The sequence below is a fragment of the Sander lucioperca genome, chromosome 14 (assembly GCF_008315115.2).
Source record: "Sander lucioperca isolate FBNREF2018 chromosome 14, SLUC_FBN_1.2, whole genome shotgun sequence".
NCBI classification, from domain to species: Eukaryota; Metazoa; Chordata; class Actinopteri; order Perciformes; family Percidae; genus Sander; species Sander lucioperca.
Genome location: NC_050186.1, coordinates 7,733,385 through 7,754,359, shown reverse-complemented (window position 1 = coordinate 7,754,359; position 20,975 = coordinate 7,733,385). Strand labels below are relative to the sequence as shown.

Below are 20,975 nucleotides of genomic sequence, written 5' to 3'. Positions count from 1 at the left end.
GTTATTTCTTACTCTTTGTGAGGGTACAAATCATAAACTAACTAATGCATGACTCATGATGATGAATTAATGCAGGATGTATCATGAATTCATGTTGCTCACCATTACCATAGGATCAAGTCACCATGACTTAATGTGATAATACTTTAACTCTTAACAGATCAATCATGTTTGTTCACAGTTACCTCATACAAGAATCAATGTGCGGCCTCTCAGAACTGTATTCATCAGAAGCACAGCTTGTTGTCAATATAATAATGTGTTAATATTGCTGGGTGAATTGTTTAAGAGCTAATGAATCACTCTGTCATGTTGTATTTTTTACTGTTGCAAGTGTAAATCTGCTGCTCTTTCAGTGCCACTCACTGATTTGTGCTTTACTCTATTTCTCCGGTACTGGTTTTGTGGGTAGGCTACTCTCTCGCCTCTGTTGATTGTAGTGCAGATGTGTGAAAGGTAAATGGCTTGGTTTCAAACAGTGGAACTGATTAAAATGAGATCACTGGAAACACAAGCAGAGTTGAATATTGTTTATTGCAACGTTGATAACATACAGACTATAAAAAATAATGTTAACAAAACAGCATATATGTACACAGAATACCTGGAACATACTGTATCTGCACACTCATACAGTGACTGATCTTTGGTGGGTAGAAGGAATAACTGAATTACTGCTTAAGTATACTGGAGCTGCTTGTACCTGGAAAACCTGCAATCAAATTGTAGTTTTTAATTCCTATATACATTTAAAGGCTGTCTATTTCAAAATGTCCATATTAAATAGATGTAGTGGATCTTGTAATCTCAGTGCTGGTAACTTATAGTAGTAGTGGTAGTAATAGTTCAAGAAGTACAGAGCTGGAGTCAGGATGTGCTAAGCCTAGCTTAGCATAGAGACTGAATTGAGGGAGATCCGTTCTTGTCAAAGTGTGAGCGAGACATTGGAGCCTACTTTGCTGCCACCAGTGGTGTATGAATGTGTATATTAATGGGCGAATGAGAAGTTGTTAAGCACTTTGTTTTACAATCAAAATCTAAAGTTTTTTCAAACAATAACTCTGTTTCCCTGGTTACACCTGAGGGTTTGACTAATACCTGGAACAATCTTTCCCATCTCATAAGGTTATTATGCAATGCAAACATTGTTCACTGTTCCAGGGAATAGGACGGCCTTAGATACGATTTGCCACCCTTAGCAACGGGAGATATTTATAGTCCGCTCAGCTCGTAGAACCCTTCAGCTCAGACAGCTAGGAGCCGGAACACTAACGCTGTGCTAGAAAGATTTAAAGTCAATAACATTGTGTACGGTTGGCAACCAGTAAATATAATGTGACACTGTGTTTAACAACAAGACAAGCTAGCTATCCAGCCATGTCCAAAACAATATCAAAACTTTCAGGAACAGTGATCTGCCATGTATACTGTCGGCCGCAGCCTGAAGTAGCGACCTGAACAGTGAACGGGATGGGAGACAACGTTAATCGCTGTGAAACAAAGTCAGTTCAGAGTGTAACTTACTTCCTGCAGCTTGTGTGTTAGCGCCATCCTGTGGTGTTCAGAGGACCAGGCACTAAAGCACAACACAGTGTTGGAAATAACAGATTGACGATTTTCTTTTTCTTCTATGTAGCACATTCATTTAGAATGGTAATCAGTCAGTTTCACCAGAACTCCTTTAGTAGGTGTCCTATATCACTTTTTAATGGACACCCTGCAGCCAATCAGAATTGAGTATTCACCCAGACCAGACCATGGTATAACAGTGGTTGATCAGGATATAGTGAGGAAGATCATCTCCAAGGAGCAGTGTCTGCCACTTATCTCTCTATAAAGACCAATCAAGCATTATAGAATCCTTCCAATCAACATATGGAGTTCAGTTCAGGAATCCTGCAGTGTGTTCAGTGATACAGATAGCTGTATATTCCACAGTCCTGTTATTTAGATTGGAGAACAGTTGACCTGTTGACCTGTTTATTTGGCATGTTGAACTTTGTACTTTGTTCACATCCAATCCATTGTTATACTAACGATTGTCAATTCTAAATATTAGATGAAATTAATAAGCAACGGACTTTGAAAATAAATTATCTTGGCAAATGTGATAGATTTACTGCAATCTTTCTAGAACATTGTATCAAAAATAAATAACTAGATTTATCACCTGTAGAATTGATCCCAATATAATTATTTATTATTTATTTATATATTATTTATTGAAGTTTGTGATGCGCACCAAAAGGTCACACAAACCAGGAGACACGGATAAGATATTACAACCACTTGATGTATTTTTGTCTTTGCAATGTTGCTTTATGACCCCGAACAACATAAGCAAAACCTATACCTGTAGGAGGAATACAAAAAAAAAGATTCTGCATGGATCATATTGCATCACTGCATGAGCCTTTGCAATTTGAAGCTACATTATGAATACAAAAGAAACCAACAGGAAAAGAAGTGAAGACTGAAGATCAAATCAAGGATCCCTGCTTCAGTTTTGAATGACTAACGTGTTAATGGAAGGTGTTTGCATTGGCTCGTATCATCATGGTCACTTTTTTCAGAGAATAAGCTCCTCCTCTGAACTCGGCCCAGTAGACCCCGTCTTGGTAACGGCTGCGGTAATGCCCACCACGGTACCACACACCGTTCAGGTTGGAATGGGCACAGGCATTATACCACCATCCTCCCTTCTGGTAGTGGGCACAGTTACCTGGAGACACAAGGAATCAAATTCAATTCTGGTCTTTTGCTGGTTCAGGGGTTAGGGTAAGGCTTGATCATTGCACCTGCATAATTGGCCTTTTTGTATGTGTTCATTACAGAATAGTAAAGCTCTCAGCATGCTCCATGCGGTGACCCGCCCGCTGTCTCCTCTCTGAGTGTGTGTATTGTCTGCATCAGTTAATGTGTACATGCTTGTGCCAGTCTTTGCTGTGTAAATGCTGGAAAAATCTACAGGAACACACAGGAAGACAGTTTCAGAAGAATAAAGCAGTCTGCCACATGGGGTGTTTTACTGTTAAAACGTTGACCATGGCTTCATGTGGCAGTTGTACAGCATGTGTGTTGTTTTCCACTTGCTGCTTTTTTCTTCTCCTCTTTATGAATTGATTGGCTCTGATCTGATTACTAGTGTGTTTTGGTAGGGAGGTGGTTGTGTGGCAACTGCAATGTTTCAAATTAGGCTTGTGGCAGAGCTTTGATTCTCGGCCCGACCCAGGCTGTAATTTGTACCTTCCCCTGGGTGTGACTCGGGTCAGGTTTGCGATCTTAAAGTCTGTGTAATGTCATGAATAGTATATTGGCTGTGTACCACTTTGTGTGACCGCCATCTTCTGGATAACTATTTACAGCATACAATTGGCCATACCTCATTAACACAATGTTTCTATGACTCCCCACTGCAGAGCTAAATTCACTACTTCCACTGTTTTCTTTTCTCTAACCAGGCATTAACACTGGCAGGGAACTCTCAATTTATATGCTCAGTTTCAGTTTTTTGTGCATGCACTCTGGATAATTAAATACATTAACTCTTTCAAGTAGAAAGGCGTTTTAATCATAAATGCCAGTACAAGATATACAATAATGGGGCATTTGCAGAGTTGCCAACTTAATCCAGCCAATTCGATTTAAATAAATCAAGGAGCAGAGGTTATGTATCTTCAGGCTTGCATGTGCGCTAACGCATTTGGATCATTGAAATATGCCAGACATTACTCGGGTGGCTTGCTTGCCAAATTTAAACTCTGAATGCATCTTGGTGTGCATGTCTTCAGTTACAGAGGAAGAGCAGAACATGGGCGTTTGGACTTGTTCTCAACAAGCAGACATTGCATTTGCCTGAGTTCGCTGGTTTATTCTTATTCACTATCAACTTGCTTAATTGCTGCTGTGATCTTCCAAAAATATAAAAACCTATTTTGTTCTGCACAATCGACAATAACATATGTAGGCTATAAGTATTTCAAAAACAGAATTGCAAAAGGCATATGTATTGCAAAGTTTAACCATAATAGTCTAAAATACCGCTTTACTGCTATTCGGGTACAGCCTGACTCCGGACGCCACCGCCCATCTCCGTTTTGGGTTAACTGTACCAAACATTGGAAGCTGTGAAGTGCCCTACACTGTATACCCATAGCCTCAAGTCTATTACAGGGCAGTGTTGTATCAATTCTTCATCACGGGTCATAACTCAACACTAAATACAACCAGTTATGTTTCACTTTCCCAATGAGAAAAGTGGCATATACACTGTGGGGGGGCTGTGGCTCAGGTGGTACAGCGCTCGGCAGTTTGGTCCATGGCCTTGCAGTCTACATGTCAAAGTGTGTGAATGTTTATCTGATGAGCAGTTGGCACCTTGTATTCAAATAAAAGTATAATAAATAAACACAATGCCATAAATCATAATATATATACTTAAAGTGCAATAAGAGTAGAGCAGCAGCAACACATGTTCAGTTTTATATTAAAATTGATTGTCCATCGCACAACAGTGTGAGTGTTAAGAAAAGAAGAAAACAGGGATGGTTGGGAGTTGAGGAGCTTCACAGCCCTGGGAACAAAGGTTGCCCTTCTCGTCTGGGTTTCTACATCCTGGCCAGGGAACAGAGCGTGACAGGGGTCCTGCAGGATTTGGCCTGCTGGTCTGAAAGTGAAAGTGAAAAGGAGACAGACAGGGACTCCCATAATCCTGGAGCAAACTTTGACTACACTTTGCATCTGGTTTCTGTTGTGGAGGCGGATTGAGTGAAACCAGGATATGAAAGAGAAGGTGATGATGCTCTCTATAGAGGATTAGTAAAAGGTTCTGAGGATGTCTTTACTGACACTGAATGAGTTGAGCTTTTGCAACAGTTACTGCCTCTGCTGGCACGTCCTTAGGATCTCCTCTGTGTTGAAGAAGGTGTAGAATAGCTGGTTGTCGAAAACTGACCCCAGATATTTGTACTCAACAAGTTCAACCGGCTCCCCGTGGATGATGAAGGTGACTGCTACAGCCTGATCTTTCTGTTTGGTGGAAAATGCTTCTACTATTTTCTTGGTCTTGTCTCGCTTTGAATGGTCGTTAAGACTTGAAAAGCGCTATATACATGCTGTCCGTTTACATTACATTTATAGTATGTGGCAGGAACTTCTGTGAAGACTGTGCAATGTATTGAATCAGATACCAATATGTTTTTGCAAGTGCAAGCCAACCTATAGTTATAATGGCCCTCTCTTGCACGGCATTCCACTCACCTGCGTAGACGTCATTGTCTTTGTCCAGTGTGGTAAACTGCTTGCTGTTGTGCCAGGTAAGAGAGTCTCCAGCGTTGCCATGGTATCGGCCCACTCGCAGCCTGTAGAAGTCGGCCTCAGACTCGACACGGAAGCTGGCGTACTCTGCAAAGGTCTTGCGTCCGGTCCAGTCTTCCAGAGTCACTAGCAGCTTGTAGGTGCCCTGGTTGGTCAGCCAATAGATGTTTTCTAGGCCTAGCCAGTGTTCACCATCAATGTTTCCAAACCCTTGCTATAAAAGAAGAAGGGCATTCACTGAATCAGGAGTAATCCATTTCTACAGTTCCTAACACATGATTTAAAGCCACAGCAATTTTCTTATTTTAAAATGAACAAGAAATAAACAGTTTGTCGTCCCCTTGGATACAGCCATGAACTTCCATTAAATAACCACCCATGTTTTCCTTGCATCTTTGAAAGACTGGTATGATGTCAGAGTGAGAGGCCAAGAGCAGTGGCATAATTGCAGGACATGTTTAAGATCCTCTCCACCAGAGCTTAGGGTGTCTAAATCACTGGTTTCAATTACATCACACATGGGTTCCATCAGGAGGGAGACCTAGTCCCTGCCAAGTGTCAGGGTGTAATTGGCTCAGAGTGCCTTGTTGACTCATTGAGGGTGTGTTGGGGAAAGATTGGGTTGGGGGACAACTTGGAAGTAGTCTGTGCTTTGGTCTTGAGTTTAAAGTAGTAAGAAGAGTATTCATATTGGGATGTCTTCCCTCTAAGCCACAGGATGTTAATCTTTGGCAACTAAATGTTTCGCCCTGTGCACCAGTATTTACATAACATTGAGTTCCACTACAGATAGTAACTGGGAAACAAAGCATAGTTATAAAGTCCTTGGATCATAACCATGCAACACTAAGAGCATGCTTGGTTCATGTGAATTGATTTCAGCTCTTCTGTTGCGATCTCAGACTTGATTTTGTAGTTATTCTTATGATTACTCACATCTTACACAATGGAGTCACCAAACTGTTTGTTTTGTCTAAGACAGATATCTGCTCTGGGAGCTAAATAGCAGTTTAATTATTTCATCACGGATATAACTTAAGCTTCTCAGAACTGTCTAGAAGGCATGTAAAACCTTATGATTCTAAGCTCAGATCCTTAAAGTGCTCATATTGTGCTTTTTGGCCTTTCCCCTTATATATCTTTTTGTGCACGTTATATGTTTACAAAGTGAAAAAGCCCAAAGTCCCCCCAAAGGGACTTACCATCTCCAACAGAAAACACTGTTCACAAACTGCTCCAAACAGCTCTACTGTAGTCCAGCCTTTACTTCAGAGACAAACGTGGTCACTTTGGAACACACGTTATAATGCTCACCTAGCTGCTAGCATGGCACACCCTCATACTCTGCAACTGACTAGCTAGCAGTACTCACTGCGCATGTGCTACTCCCAACAAAGATGGAACAGAAGTGAGATGTCCCACTCTGTGGCTAAAACACACAGGGTGAAAAGAGGAGCTGCAGCAATGTGCAGTACAACAAAAATATGGTGTTTTCTGAAACTTAAACCACATAAACCTGTTCTAGTACAACCTCTAAATACAATTATGAACCTGAAAATGAGCAAAATATGAGCACTAAATATTACCTTGTACGTCTCCCAGTTTCTAAAGAAGTTCACAGAGCCATCCTGACGTCTCAGAATAACAGTCCAGCCACCAGGGTCGTGTCTCTGGTCACACCAAACCTGCATGAGTTGGTTGCTGTTGTCCGGTTTCAGGAGGTACATACCACTGGTGGTGTATCCGCCCTCCAGAGCATCGAGGCAGTCTTTGAAAGGACCTGGAAGAAAGACTAATGCTGACTAACAAAGCTGTATAATGCATTATTATCTACTAAGCCTTTAATTACTGTCATCATTATTATAATGCTAACAACCTGTGCAAGTAACAGGCACTGCAACTTCAAATAGAATGGTGGAACATGAGTATGGACAGACTGCTCCTGGAAAAGTGAAGTCATTTTTGACCATGTGTTATGTATGCCAAATATGACGAATGCTTTCCAGTGTCTGTGATGCTGGCAGCAGTAAAGTGTGTGTGTGTGTGTGTGTGTGTGTGTGTGTGTGTTTCAGTAGGAAAATGTGTAGAGTTTCTGCTGTCCATGGGGATTGTTTCCACTATGATTAAGCCATGACAGCAATTGTTAGACAGATTGTTTTTGAGCGATAGGAGGGCCGAATGCCTGCTCAGGCAGACCAGCCTGTGCCAAGAGTGAGTTGCAGACTGATTAATTAGATCAATATTTTCAGCTCTACATCATTTACTTAAACCATCTTCAGTATCAACTTAAAACATTTCACAAGGAATTAAGCCTGTTGATGCACTTTTCACTTATTCTTTCAAATTTGTTAAATTGCAGCAGCATTCCTGCTTAATTTAATGTAGGTGACTTGTCTGAGCCACCACTAAAGATTGCTAGATTGGGATTCCCATACCGCCACGGTAACTCAACTTGTATTGGTAGAGTGTGTGGCCCATAAAAAAACAAAGCCTCAGCCCTTGCCACAGCCCTTGGCCCTTTGCTGTATGTTGCAGATCGATTCCGGCTCCTAACGAGTCTTAATTCGGATTATTTGAGCCTGTGATTCTTGAGAATCCAGCTGGCGTGCAAGGCGAAGGTTAATTGGCAATTGTTAAATGAAATATTTTGCTCAGAGCAAAGCTGGGCAATCAGCTTTTGATAAATTGTTCACAGTGCGAGAGTTTAAAATGTATCATCATCTTAATTTTTTTAATTTAACCTTTATTTATACAGGTAATCTCACTGAGACACAGGGTCTCATTCTCAAGAGAGACCTGTTACGGACAATGCACAACATCAGCTGTAGCAGACAGACAAACAGATTACAATAGTATACACAAGACTTACTATATACAATATTTAAACGGAAGTGCCAAGTAGACTTAAAACACTAAAAACAAGAACAAGATTCTAAAGATGTTTTTTCCACTACCCTTAAAATGAGTTTAAAATCGCCTAGTGGGCTCAAGCTGGACCGTTTTAGATCCTGCTGCAGTGTATTCCAGGTTGAGGGGGGAGAACAAGAGAAATCCTTTTTGCCAAGCTCAAGCTTTCTCCCAGGCTTAGTACGATCTGTCAAACAAGTCATTAAATTTAAAAACCTCTTCCTCAATTTGGATTTGTGACATGCATGTTTGAATGTCCAGTCGTACATGTCATTATTTCAACATTTTGTGAACTTTTGTGACCTAAACAGAAGTCAGACTGTCTCCTAGTCACCATTAGATAAAAGTACGGGTGACTCTGATGTGGATATGGTAACATCAGTGAAGCTGCCAGATATTCATGTTTAAGCTAAGCTGCATTATTATTAACTAACAACCACAAATGAGTTACGGTAGACACTACATAAGGATATTATAGGGACTTAGACATCAGTTGCAGGTGCAGTAATCTTTTTTGAAAAAGGCCACTGTATGCATGTTCTCAGTGAGGTATGCCACAGTAGAGGAGATGTTTCCCCAGCTTTGTGAAGTATTGAATAATGTATGGCCTGTGTCGGCTGCAACAATAGACCTCAGAGGAAGACATGACAGTGTCTGTGTGGTCATCAACAGTACTTACCAGAGGGCTGGCTTGTAAAGCTGTATGTAGCACTTGGCATTGTGGCAGGTGGAGGTGGCAATGCTTTGGAGTTCTGGTCATTCTGTATCTCATTAGTCATGGGCTTGTTGGTGTGGCGGGTGAAGGGAGGTGGATGGTAGGGTCTGTAGCCTCCAGGAGACAATGCAGGCATCTGTAGAGGAGGCTGAGGGATGGCAGGAGGCTGTGATCGGCCCGGGCGGCTCCTGTCCTGCACCATACCGTAGGAGTATCCCCCCCGCTTACAGTGCTCCTCCAGCTGCACCAGGAGAGCACTCTGGTTATCTGCGAGGGCTGACAGCTGCTTGTACTTGTGTTCCAGGTCGCGGTAGCGTGAGGCGAGCCTCCCCATCTCGTTTGTGTGGTTGAGCACGCGGGTCTCCAGCTGTGAAACCTCAAGAGCATTATCTCGTTTGCGGATAATCTCATGCAGCAGCTGCATGTAGAGCTGTGTAACTCTGGAGTTCATGTTTCGGCTTTCTTTGCGCAGTAGCTTGACTTCATTGATGACCCCCCCATCTACCTCTACCAACTGTTGCAGCGCTTCAATCTGCTTTCGCTGCTTCTGCAGCTCACTGTTGAGCAGCTCCAGCTCCTGCTTATTGACCCGGTTCTCCAGCAGGGCCTCGGGCTCCTTGGAGTTCACACATATGGCCCCCTTGTTTTTCTGCTGAGGGACAATAAAGGTGTAAGAACATTTGTCTTTTTGGGAAACACTGTGGTCAACCACAGCACGTTTTTGGCGTTTTGGCGCATAGACAAACTCTCTCTCCAGGAAGTCATCACTGTTTCCGATTTCCTGAGGGTCTCCCTGGAGAGAGGACTTGGGTCCAGAGAGCAGCAGGAGCACCGGCAGAACCACCACAGGGAGAATCATAGCGCAGTCCTGCTGCACCCGACACAAGATGATTTCTGGAACAGAGGGGGAAGAGATTATCAGTAAATGTCTTATTCTCTCACATCATTCACTGAAGTGTGTAGATGTGACTACATGTTAGTGGAGAAACCTGTCTGCAGTGTACTTCATACATATCACTGATAAACCAAAGAATTGTAGAATACCCAGCCATCTAGAGCGTAAATGCCAGTGTCACTTTTGTGTGGCGAATGCGTTCATGCGACGCTGAGGCGAGTGTCAAGCGGCAGTAAATGTACAGTGTAGGTTACAGTTGGTCCATGAATAAACACTGCAGCTCCCCAATACCTGCGCAGTTTCGTCATTTCATTCAGCAGTCATTTCTCACATTTTACTACACATGATGATTCAAACAAGTATTGTTGAATATGTGATGTCACCAATGAAGGCTTGATTTGATAAAACTTGCATTGAGGCATGTAACATATTCATAATGTCCTCACTTGAACGGTCAGCAAACCTCTTGAGGAAATGTTTTCATGAGAGTTCAGATATGAGGAAATTCTGGATGTATTCCAATGCATTTCAAGTAGTGATGCTCCGATTGATCGACTGCCGATCATTATCGGTCGATATTTACTAAAAACTTGTGAACTGGTGCTCAGCATTAATCTCTCTTTAGCCGCAGATATACTACTACACACTTATAGTTAAACACTCAGCCGAGAGCAACAACTGCATGCCTGTGCCTGATTGCCTGTTGATGTGAAGTTAAGTCCTCCTGCGGCCGCATCCCACCCACCTTATTGGCCAGGAGCCGCACATGGTTGCTTAGGCGCGCACACGGTACTACCAACAAAACAATAGTTGAAGAGTCGTCACCCAGCGGAGCACAGCGAGTTTAAGCTCACAGCAAAGAGTGAGAAAAAAAGGCTGAAACGGCGGCACCCAAATGCCAGATAGTAACACATGCAACGATAACTAGTCATTTTGGTGCCTATTCTTAACTGTCATCACCGCATGAAGCTCACTTTAACCCCGTAAAGACCACCCGCCTTTCTGGGGAGTCTGTCCACTGTCATTTCCACACTTCCCGTTAATTTCTGCAGGAGCAGCCGTGCTGCCGTAAACTTTGGAGAAGCTGGTTTTCAACCTCTCAAAAGCTTGTCGATCTGAAATGAAGACTTGCATTGCCTTGAGTTTAAGTTTAGTACCGAAGATATCAAGTGAATACACAGCACTTAATAAGAATGGTACAGCAGAGTTTGCAGTTTTGTGCACTGTAAGCTGTAGCAGGAAAAGTTAACAACACCGGCAGTTTTCCAGCGCGTTCTTGACTTTGTACATGACGCACCAGAAGAAAAAAACAATTGTCTACTTGCAATGGGAAAGGAGTCTATATCCATCATTAGCAGATTTTCCTGTTCAAAAACTCGCATATATGCACTAATGGAAGGAAAAGGAATGAAACAACAAGAAACAAGACTTGTGATTCTTATTCAGTTTTACTAAAGAGGGACACCCCCGGTTACACTGCCACCTGGTGGAGATCCCAATACGCTACAAACAGGCAAACTGGCTAACCCTTTACACAAACCTTTGGAAACAGTTGTATCATTTTATAATAAATGTCACCTCCTTAGTTTAGTTTAGTTTATTATTTACACATGCTACAGATGCATATACACATAATCAATAAAAGATGTGATGGAGAGATGCAAAAAACCCTCAGAGGGGCTTAATCAGGGCACTCTCCAATACACAATCCATTTAACATAGAAATAAAGTAAAATACTTAAAAGAATTAAAAGAAAAGAAAAGAAATGGAAAAAAGCCCAAAACTAGATTTACACGCAATTTCAAATCAACAGAAAAAAATACAAAGGTAAAATAATATTAGGAGTTACTTGAGTGGTTTACAAAGACATCCCATAGGGATGACATTGCACGGACAAAAACAAACCTTTAACAGCTTTCTCAAATTGAAAAACTGTTAGTTTTGAAAAATCTGATGGCAGAGCATTCCATTTCACTGATCCTCTGTAATTCAAACCAAACTGAAGTTGAGATGTTCGACAGATAGTTATTTTGAGTGGCATGATTATGAAATTGATAACGGTAAAACAAGAGTTCATTATAGAATGAGGGGAATAACTTGTTTAGCGATCTGAATACAACTAAAGCAATCTGTAGTTGATTGACTTGATAAACTGTGAGGATGCTCTTAAAAACAGAAATTGAGAAGAATGATTTTTATGCACACAGTAGATCACTCGTAATGCGAGTGACCTACATAGTTTACATAGTTACATCTATATAGTTTAGTGGGGTGAGTACTTCCCCAAACAGAGTTACAGTAGTATATGTAAGGATAAACCAAAGAATAATTTAAAAGCATGGTAACCTCTGTGTTTATTATGGAACATACTTTTCCCAAGATTCCAACACTTCCTTGGCTCTGTATGGCTCCAACAAGACAATTTCAGTAGTTTATCAGAACCTGAGGTAACGCACATACTGCTACATTTTCTCCATTTGCCACTTCAAATCAGTTGTATAAAAATGGAAGTCATGGTAGACTGGGTTACCATTGAAACACCACATCAGGAAGACTTTTTAGTGAGTTAGTGAGTGATATGTATACAGAGGGTGAGAAGATTACAGCAAACACCAACATTAAGTGTCTTAAAGTGCCAGTGTGCTTCATCAGGACTGCTTGTCAGATTGTGCAGTAAACCCTAATTTGATCTCATGAAGTGAAAACATTGGTTATCTTTACTAAAAGATATAACTAAGAAGGCTTGCTCAAGCAAATTAGTTCCCTGTTTCCAGTCTCGACTCAAAGCTCGTTTATTGGCAAGCCATGTTTTGATAATGATTCTGTTTGTCTCTGGGAAAAATGCTATCACAGCATTGGAATGTTCAGTGACACAAACTTTTTTTTATGGATGGGTCGGACTTATGGACCAATTACAGGGAGTTCTGGCCGGCTGTCGTCAGAACCGGATGAAGGAAAAATAATGCAGCACAATAACCCAAGTCTCTGTAGCACACGAAGAGAGGACGAGACCAAATGTTTAGTTGGCATCTGGTCCGACGACTTCATAAAGTGTCAGTTAGAAAGAATTCAGACACTTTTCAATTATTTTCCAAGAGGATGAGAGAGAGGACGGGAGAGCAGTGCCACCTGAAGTTATGTGAAATACCTACACGCAGTCACACGCACGCACACACGCACACTTCTTTTTAAAAATTGGAAGAGACAGGACTACGCTATATAAGCAGCGAAGGCAGCGAAGGCCCTATTGAAACTGAAGGAATTCTTTTTCGCGCAATGAATCGCCTTTTTGGGGACCTTCCCATACTCACAAATTCACCAGACTTTGCATACACATCAAGCCAAATTTGATATTTTAAGGGTTTCGTAGATAGGCGTGAAAAAATGGCTCGCTAGCGCCCCCTACAAAACTTACAAAATGGAGCCCCTGCAGTATGTTTGACGTAGACTAACGAAATTTGGTACACATATGTAGCATGTCAACACGTACAAAAAAGCTCATTGGAGCCATACCCCTAACCCAACAGGAAGTCCGCCATTTTGAATTGATTGTACAAAATTAGAGCGTTTTGGGCCATTTCCACATGTCGTACTTTAACGAACTCCTCCTAGAGATTTCATCCGATCAACTTCAAATTTGGTCTGTACCATCTTAAGACCGTAGAGATGAAAAGTTATTAAAAGAAAAACTTTTCGTCATAGGGCGTGGCCGTGGCAGGGCGGCCATTTTCTGTGTTTCGCCAATGAAACAGGATTTGGGTGTAACTCGGGTGTAACTCAAGTGTACATTGTACAATCAGCTCAAGCTTTTCAGGATTCATAAGAGTCCAACCCTGACGACACCTACAGGCCAATATTGGCTCAAAGTCATAGCGCCCCCTAGTGGCAACAGGAAGTAGACCTAAAAGTCAAGGTGCTATACTTTAACAAACGTCTCCTAGAGATTTCATGCGATCAACTTCAAATTTGGTCTGTACCATCTCAAGACCTTAACAATGAAAAGTTATTATAGCAAGACTTTTCATCCAACGGTGTGGGCGCGGTGTGGTGGCCATTTTGAGCGTTTAGCGATGAACGAGAAAGTTGTTCTAACCCGGGTGCATATTGTCCAATCTGCACAAAATGTTTCATGATTGACAGGGGTCCAGGCCTAAGGTCATCTACAGGACAATATTGACTTTTGGTCATAGAGCCCCCCGCTGGCAACAGGAAATCATCTGCTCATCTATATTGCATTACTCGATTTTTGGTTGAGTAACGTTACTTATTTCTGGTAGAGCTAAAGTTACAGGGAGGCTACACCAGGCACATAACTGAAGTGTTCCGTTCGCGTTGCGTCTGCTGTAACAATTACCTTCCATGTCACACACTGTTCATTAATGTGTCTCTATATCTCATTCTACCACTGTAGGTCAGAAGAGCGAGAATCCATTAAATCCTGACTATATGCCAAGTTTGTTTGCTTATCTCACACCTAAGCAACGCAAAAGAGCAATTTTGAGCAAATGCAAGCTGTCAAAAGAAAGAGAAGGACGCATGATGTTGGACCGGTGGCACCCTGTGATAGCAGCAGCCATATGCAGATTGATGATTGATTGATTGATTGATTTTATTTGACCACTTAAATATAAAAATATGAAACAGTACATGTGTCATACATTAAACATACATAACTAGTCAGGGATGACACAATAAAGCCCAAAGACGCATTTCCATTGTGGTCCCTATAAGGGCAGGGGGGAGGGGACAAGAGGCAGCAAATTACACATCAGTCATTCATCATACATTAAACAAACTCATCCACATTATACAGAAGAATTAACAATAAAAATAGACTATGATATGATAATGACTACGATTGGCACCTAAGCCATACTTTCAACCTCTGTTTAAAACTGCCTATGCTTCTGACTGTCTTGAGTGTACCAGGTAACCGATTCTACAGGGTAGTTCCAACATAAAGAAAAGACTGTTTGCCCAGATTAGTGTTAAATCTGGGGGGTACAAAATCAGTTGGGCTACCCCTTGTGGAGTACCTGTGAACTTCGTTTACTCTCTTAAAATAATTTCTAAAATATTTGGGAACATCTCCATTCACAATTTCATGTACCATACGCAGCTGCATCTGAGACACTCAATCCTCCACTTTCAACCATCCCACCCTTTCAAAGTGGGAAGATTCCAGATGAGTTCTAATTGGAAGGTCTAAAATAAGCCTTATTAATTTATTTTGAGATGTCTGAAGCCTATGTTTCAGGTTCCCTGTGACACCATTATACCATGAGCCACACACATAATCAAAATAAGGCTGAATTAAAGCTCCTGCCAGAATTAACTTTGTTTTTTCATCCAAAAACTTTGATATTCTGGCCAAAAAGCAGACTCTCTGATTTACTTTGGTGATTACCTTTTGGGCCTGACCTACTCCTGATAAGTTGTAATCTAACATACATCCAAGGTAACTGATTGATTCCTTGGTAGTAATTACAATATCTCCAGCTAGGACCTTAAAACCTGAGGCTTTCTTTAACTTTATCTTTGTTCCAAACAATATAGATTCGGTTTTCCCTAAATGAAGTGATAATCTGTTATCAGCCATCCACATGCTAACATTTAGAAGTTCTGTGCTAAGTTTGCTTTCAATCATATTTTTATCCTTGTGAGAAACAACCAGCGCAGAATCATCTGCATATAAAAAAAGACTGCATGAACAAGCAGACTTTAAGTCAATTATATATAGCAGAAAGAAAAGTGGACCCAAAACGCTCCCTTGATGGTTGCAGTAGCATCCCACTTAAGGTGGCTGTTTTGTGGCTGTGGTGTCTATGGGAGTAAGGCGTGGTGCTGTATACCATTTCCCAGCAGCTCAGGTATCACTCCAGTCTTGATGAAATTCACCACTTTGCTTTAAGCATCGTGGAAGAAGACAGGATCATATTGAATTCACTGGGTGAAAACTTCCTGTGAAAAAGTCACAGTAACTCACCTCTGCAATGTGCATTTGTGCCTGCACTTGATACATGTACTTGTGGTTGTGTCTCAGTGCCATGACCCCATCCTCTCCTATGCCAAGACAGAATGAGGAATCCTTGCAGCTTTCAGTAAGGGAGCAGTTCCTGGTATTGAAGGGGCATTTTATCTCTAAAACGCCATCCATGGCAAGTGCAGGCAACCACTCCATCAGGTGATGCTCCAATCCAGGGGAGTTCTGGGTTGATGATGAACCCTGATGCCCTCACCTGGAAGTCTTCATGGTGGTCTTGCATCATAGCAACATAGCTTTCCCTTGCTCTGTCCTCATTTTGTTGACCCCATCTGACAAAGATTGGAATGTAAGTATGAAAGTAAATATGGTGCAAAATGTGAGAGCTTGTAGAATACGATGTGAGAACTTGCAGAACAAAAAATCTGTACTTGTAAGTTGAAATTTGCACTTGTAGAAAATGTGTACACACCTGTTTTCTAAATGTGAAGTCACAGAAAAAAAAATTCACAAATGTGTAGATTGATATTTACATGAACACGACAGCTGCAAACTTGTAATGCAAAAGTTGAGGCGCACAGATTCGCCACTTCGTGATGCAAGTTCTCACCAGTTTTTTTTTCTTTGTGTGATTCATATTCAGATCACATGTGATTTTTTACAAGTGCAAATTTCAACTTACAAGTTCAGATTTTTTGATCTGCAAGTTCTCACATTGTATTCTATAAGCTCTCACATTTTGCACCATATTTACCTTCATATGTAAAATATGTATTAAAATGTGAACATGTCTATCATTTACCAGGTGTTGCATTCTGACAATTTAAAAAAAAAAAAACATTGATTTACTGGCTTATAAACAAAGGCTTCACAAACTTGCAAGCACTATTGTATACAAGCTGTAAGCCTTAGAACAAACTAGAACCATTAATCTTGCTTTATGCATGGTTGTCTAGCACAGTAGGCCTATGCATAGATCTCCTATGGAACTGTTCTGTTATCGATTTACCTTGTTGCCTCAGTAGAGAACCGAGAAGCATGGGGATAGCAAATTCTTTTGATCAAGGATGCAGGTGTGCCTGCTCTGGCTGCCTCACTGAAAACTGATGCTGGGACTCTTCCTGCTCTCTGATCAAACCAAACCCTAGATTTACTTTGCTCCGAGGGTCTCCTCCTCAACTATCAAACACTGGGGGGAAAGGTTAGTGACACATGACTATTTAGAGATTAACCTACCACTGAAGTGTATAGATAGTATAAAACTGTTCAGGAAAATCATCCATAGGAATACTTTCAAAATGTAAAGGCTTATCATTTATTTCACCTGAACTGATGGAAATATTAAGAGTTGTACCAATACACAGCCTGATCATTGTGGATATCACACTCCAATACAATTGAAGTAGGCCTATAGCAAACTAAAAGGAGAATGTTTATATTGTTTACCTGTTGCTTTGTTAGATGTACATCATCAAAGACCTTGGTACTCTCAACCAGCAGCAAGGGAAAGTTCATCTCCAGCCAGGTGCTGGAGTACAATGTGGAAAGAGGAGTTGGCAAGTCCAGTTGCATCACCTTTGGGATGTACCTGTGAGAGAGAGAGAAACAGAAACAAGACATTTTAAGTGACCATATATAGTGTCCATACTATTTAAAGTGACCAAAGAACAAGTGTGCAGTTAAATATTCTAGTCCTGTAGTAATTACTCCTTATAATTAGCCCATGTGTTTGTTTCCCCCCTGTCATAACTAAGATGAGTTGTAAAGTCTTATGTACAAGCCACAAAAGAGCTTTTCAGTCTCTCTGTGGAGCAGAGTATCTTACTTGTGGGAGTGGCCCTCAATGACAGAGAGGATGGCACTCTTCTTTGGTTTGGACTCCTGCAATTCACTGTTATGAAGCGCCTCAAAGAATGCCTGGCAGTCTTCATCTGATGGTCTGATATCAGGACAACCAGGACCTTGATCTTGACGGCTTGAACATGGCTCTTGTTTATGAGAGAAACTGATGTTGTAGATCTCTTCATATGGGACCTGTCTGACAGAGTTCATACTGTCTGAGCCCAAGCACAGGGCTTCTCGGTGCAACCCTGGCAGTTTTTAATATCAGCAGCAGCCAACACAGAGTACAGAAGAGCTGTTGCATGATAGCAGACCTCTCCTAGGCCTGCCTTACAGGTGCAATGAGCCATTAGTACTGTCCCGTCCTCTTAGACTGTGATCCAGGGATGTGTTGGGGTCACAGAAACGTTTTGTGAATGCTTCACCTTAAATTTGAAACACAAATTGAGAATTATAAATTTAGTAATGTAGCCAGATTAACCCATGATGTTTAAGTTCAACATATATAACATTATCTAAGACTCCTAGCTATTTTCTACATTAAATATGTTTTCGCTAACAAGCGTAAGGTCAGTTTTAAAAAACAAAATACCATTGGCAATTGTTAATTATTATCCTAGCATTGTCCTAGCTTTGTCACCTAGCACCACCTAGCAAGTTAGTAGCGTAGTAAAGTTGAGTAAACACATACCTTACCTTTCCTGTAAATAAGAAAAGTTTCTTCATCTCCAGATGATAAACTTGAGGATCATTCACCCATCCTGATTTTAAATACATGGAAGCTTCAGTGCTCTTGAATGCCTTGAAGGACTCCCCGGTGGATGGAGAAGGATTGTGGACGAGGTATATGTAAATGTCGCCAAAAGACATGTTTGGCAAGTTAACGGCAGATTTCAGCAGGGTCAGTAGTTGATTCGGAAGTAAATACGGATCAAAACCTAAAATATAAATTTTATTGGAATAGCGTTGCTTTTCTTTATCAGAGAGATGAGCGATTTTCGTCTGACTAACGTTAGCAGAGCCTGTTTCTTTGACGTTAACGTTAGCCATTTCCCCTGGAATCAGTTGGTGGCGCTACGGTCCTAAAGATGGCGGCCACAACAAAGAGGTCACGTGATTGATACCCATGTGTACTTTAACCACGCCCATGTACTCAGGCCACGCCCCTTTCATACATTTTGACCCGTTTAAGTTAGTCTTGTGTGAGGTATCATTGAACTCAGTAGAGAGTTCCCTTTTCATTGGGGATGGTTTGGCCTGCCCCCTGTGCTTAAGCCACGCCCCCTTTCATAACTAGTGACCTGTTTATCGTAGACTCTTGTGTGAGGTATCATTCAACTCGGTACAGAGTTCCCTTGTCATTGGCAAACGCCCCACCCCCTCTACTTTGTACAACTTTTGCAATACGTGATTTCCAACGCCGCACATGGTCTAGTGTGTATGCAGGGTTGCATGGGACGGTGTCTGCCAGTAACCCCTAGGCACACAGAGGAGCGAGGGCCCGTCCAATGCAGCTTGCAGTTTTCATTTTATTGTTTTTTCTTACCAGTAACGCAGTGTCAAGTCTGCCTTACAATTATAGTTTTAGCAGGATCAGTGCTCATATATATTAGTCTGGATCAAAGGAAGTACATTTCCAGGATAATTGCCTGACATGTCCCTCCCCTTCCTCTCTCTGTGTGTAGCGAGCTACACGCTGAAAATATCAAGTTTTGAAGGAAATTTGGATGGTGCAACAAGGCAGGTCTGCTTGGTTCTTTCAGGGAATGATTGTAAAGATTTACAAAGAATATGTTAGATCATTTCCTCTCTAACTGGGACGTTTTGGGACTGATTGGTGGGATTGCTGTGGACGAAGTACACACAGAGATACACTGGTAAGAGCCAATGAGGTTTAACCATGTATCAGCTAATTTAAATAGGTCACGTTACTGTATTGTGTCAACAGTTAACTTCATGTAAGAATGTATGTGGAGTTTTCTGTTGCGGGGTGCAAATGATCCACCAAAACAAGTTCCTTCCAGAGACCATTTAGCAGAGCCATCGTCACTGCGTCTGGAGCTTAGCGCCGCCCAAGACAACTGTGATTGGTTAAAAGAAATGCAAACAACCCAGAGTGTTTTTCTCCTATCCCAGAATGCATCTGTGGTGTAGCTAGACCTTACTCTACAGCGCTGTGCAAGACGACGTATATAACGTGTAATATAACCATATGAAATCCTCTGCTGAAGTCAGGAAAGAGTATGGCTGAGTGGTTATAGTGGATTTGCATCATGCTTTGCATTTTAAAATAGTCATATTTCTAAACACAGAACAAGGTGTGTCATGTCTGCATATCAGAAAAAAATAAGTATCTTTGCTTAAAGGATATCCATGAAGTATACTAATAGGTGGCAATGTTAACAAACAAGGGCATTTGATGAGTAAAGTGAATGATGAGTTGGACATGTCTGTTCCACACCAGTATCAGAATAATCTGTGTATTATTTATAATCTTTCTACGTGTGCCTTTGAATAAGAAGACAGTAAAAGTGTCATTGATGAGAGGGCAGCGACTGTAAGTTATACTCATTACACCCCACTGACAGTCATACTGTGCAGCAAATCTTTGGTCAAACCCCACAGAACTTCAACTTTCCAACAATATCAACTCCGTCAGGCTGAAAGAATTACAAGATTACAAAGCATCTGGAATATTTCCAGCACAGAGCACAGTATTCAGTGTTGAGTTGAACATGAAATGAAAAAGTCAGTCCCACTCACCTCCACTTGTCTCAGCTCCCTTACACCTCCGGCCAGTCCTTAGTTGTCAGAGCCAGTCCTCATGTCCTCTGAGTTAGTCCGGTATTTAGTCAGTGGAACTTCTTCATATTATTTCCTTTACCTGCTGTCAGAATCCATTCTCTGGGGGAAATGAGATGGTTGTGTGTTTATCAGTGCCCAGGTATCCAATCATCAAGCAGCAGCAGCAACCAGCCAACCTATCTCCATTCATCTGCAGCACAGGATTTTTTCTACTTTTGTCAAGTGATGAGTCATCAACTGTTAGAATCTGTTGCTCTTCCACCCGGAGACTCAACCTCCCTCTGTCTTCCTGCTATTACACAGGATTTTCTCTTTGAGTAATTAAGCAGTGAGCCATGGTCATGCCCCTTTCTCCTCCCCTTGACAACAGGGAGATCATGGAGGAATTAGACGGAGGCTCCCAGTCCCCCCACCCAAACCCTTGTCCTCTGCAGCCCCACACGGAGAGCTGGGCAGCTGCTGTATGCTGCAGCGAGGTCACAGCTTTGACCTGCAAGGGAAACAGGGACTG

At 41.6% G+C, this 20,975-nt stretch overlaps 2 protein-coding genes across 4 annotated transcripts in view; one reads left to right on the top strand and one right to left on the bottom strand.

Moving 5' to 3' along the window:
• The window catches only part of LOC116038314 (ras-specific guanine nucleotide-releasing factor RalGPS1), a 79,469-nt gene that overhangs the window by 24,596 nt on the left and 33,898 nt on the right, over window positions 1-20,975 (top strand). The gene's annotated exons all lie outside the window — the stretch shown is intronic.
• On the bottom strand, window positions 516-20,769 carry LOC116038327 (angiopoietin-related protein 2-like). Of its 2 annotated transcripts, none has more exons than XM_031282615.2 (5): window positions 20,423-20,769; window positions 8,903-9,832; window positions 6,903-7,108; window positions 5,260-5,530; window positions 516-2,722 (listed from the first exon to the last, which is right to left on the bottom strand). In XM_031282615.2, the coding sequence occupies exons 2-5, from the start codon at window positions 9,795-9,797 to the stop codon at window positions 2,523-2,525; spliced, it is 1,572 nt and encodes a 523-aa protein (XP_031138475.1). In that variant the 5' UTR covers window positions 9,798-9,832; window positions 20,423-20,769; the 3' UTR covers window positions 516-2,522. The 2 variants fall into 2 exon arrangements, with proteins under 2 accessions (XP_031138475.1, XP_031138486.1); XM_031282626.2 differs by having other exon boundaries at window positions 6,903-7,096; window positions 20,423-20,768.

Excerpts from the sequence above, each read along its gene's own strand:
- LOC116038327 (XM_031282615.2), bottom strand. The coding sequence starts at position 9,797 with ATGATTCTCCCTGTGGTGGTTCTGCCGGTGCTCCTGCTGCTCTCTGGA. Across the intron at positions 7,109-8,902 it reads CTTTACAAGCCAGCCCTCTG|TCTTTCTTCCAGGTCCTTTC; the intron begins GTAAGTACTGTT and ends AGTCAGCATTAG. Across the intron at positions 5,531-6,902 it reads GAAACTGGGAGACGTACAAG|CAAGGGTTTGGAAACATTGA; the intron begins GTAATATTTAGT and ends CTTCTTTTATAG.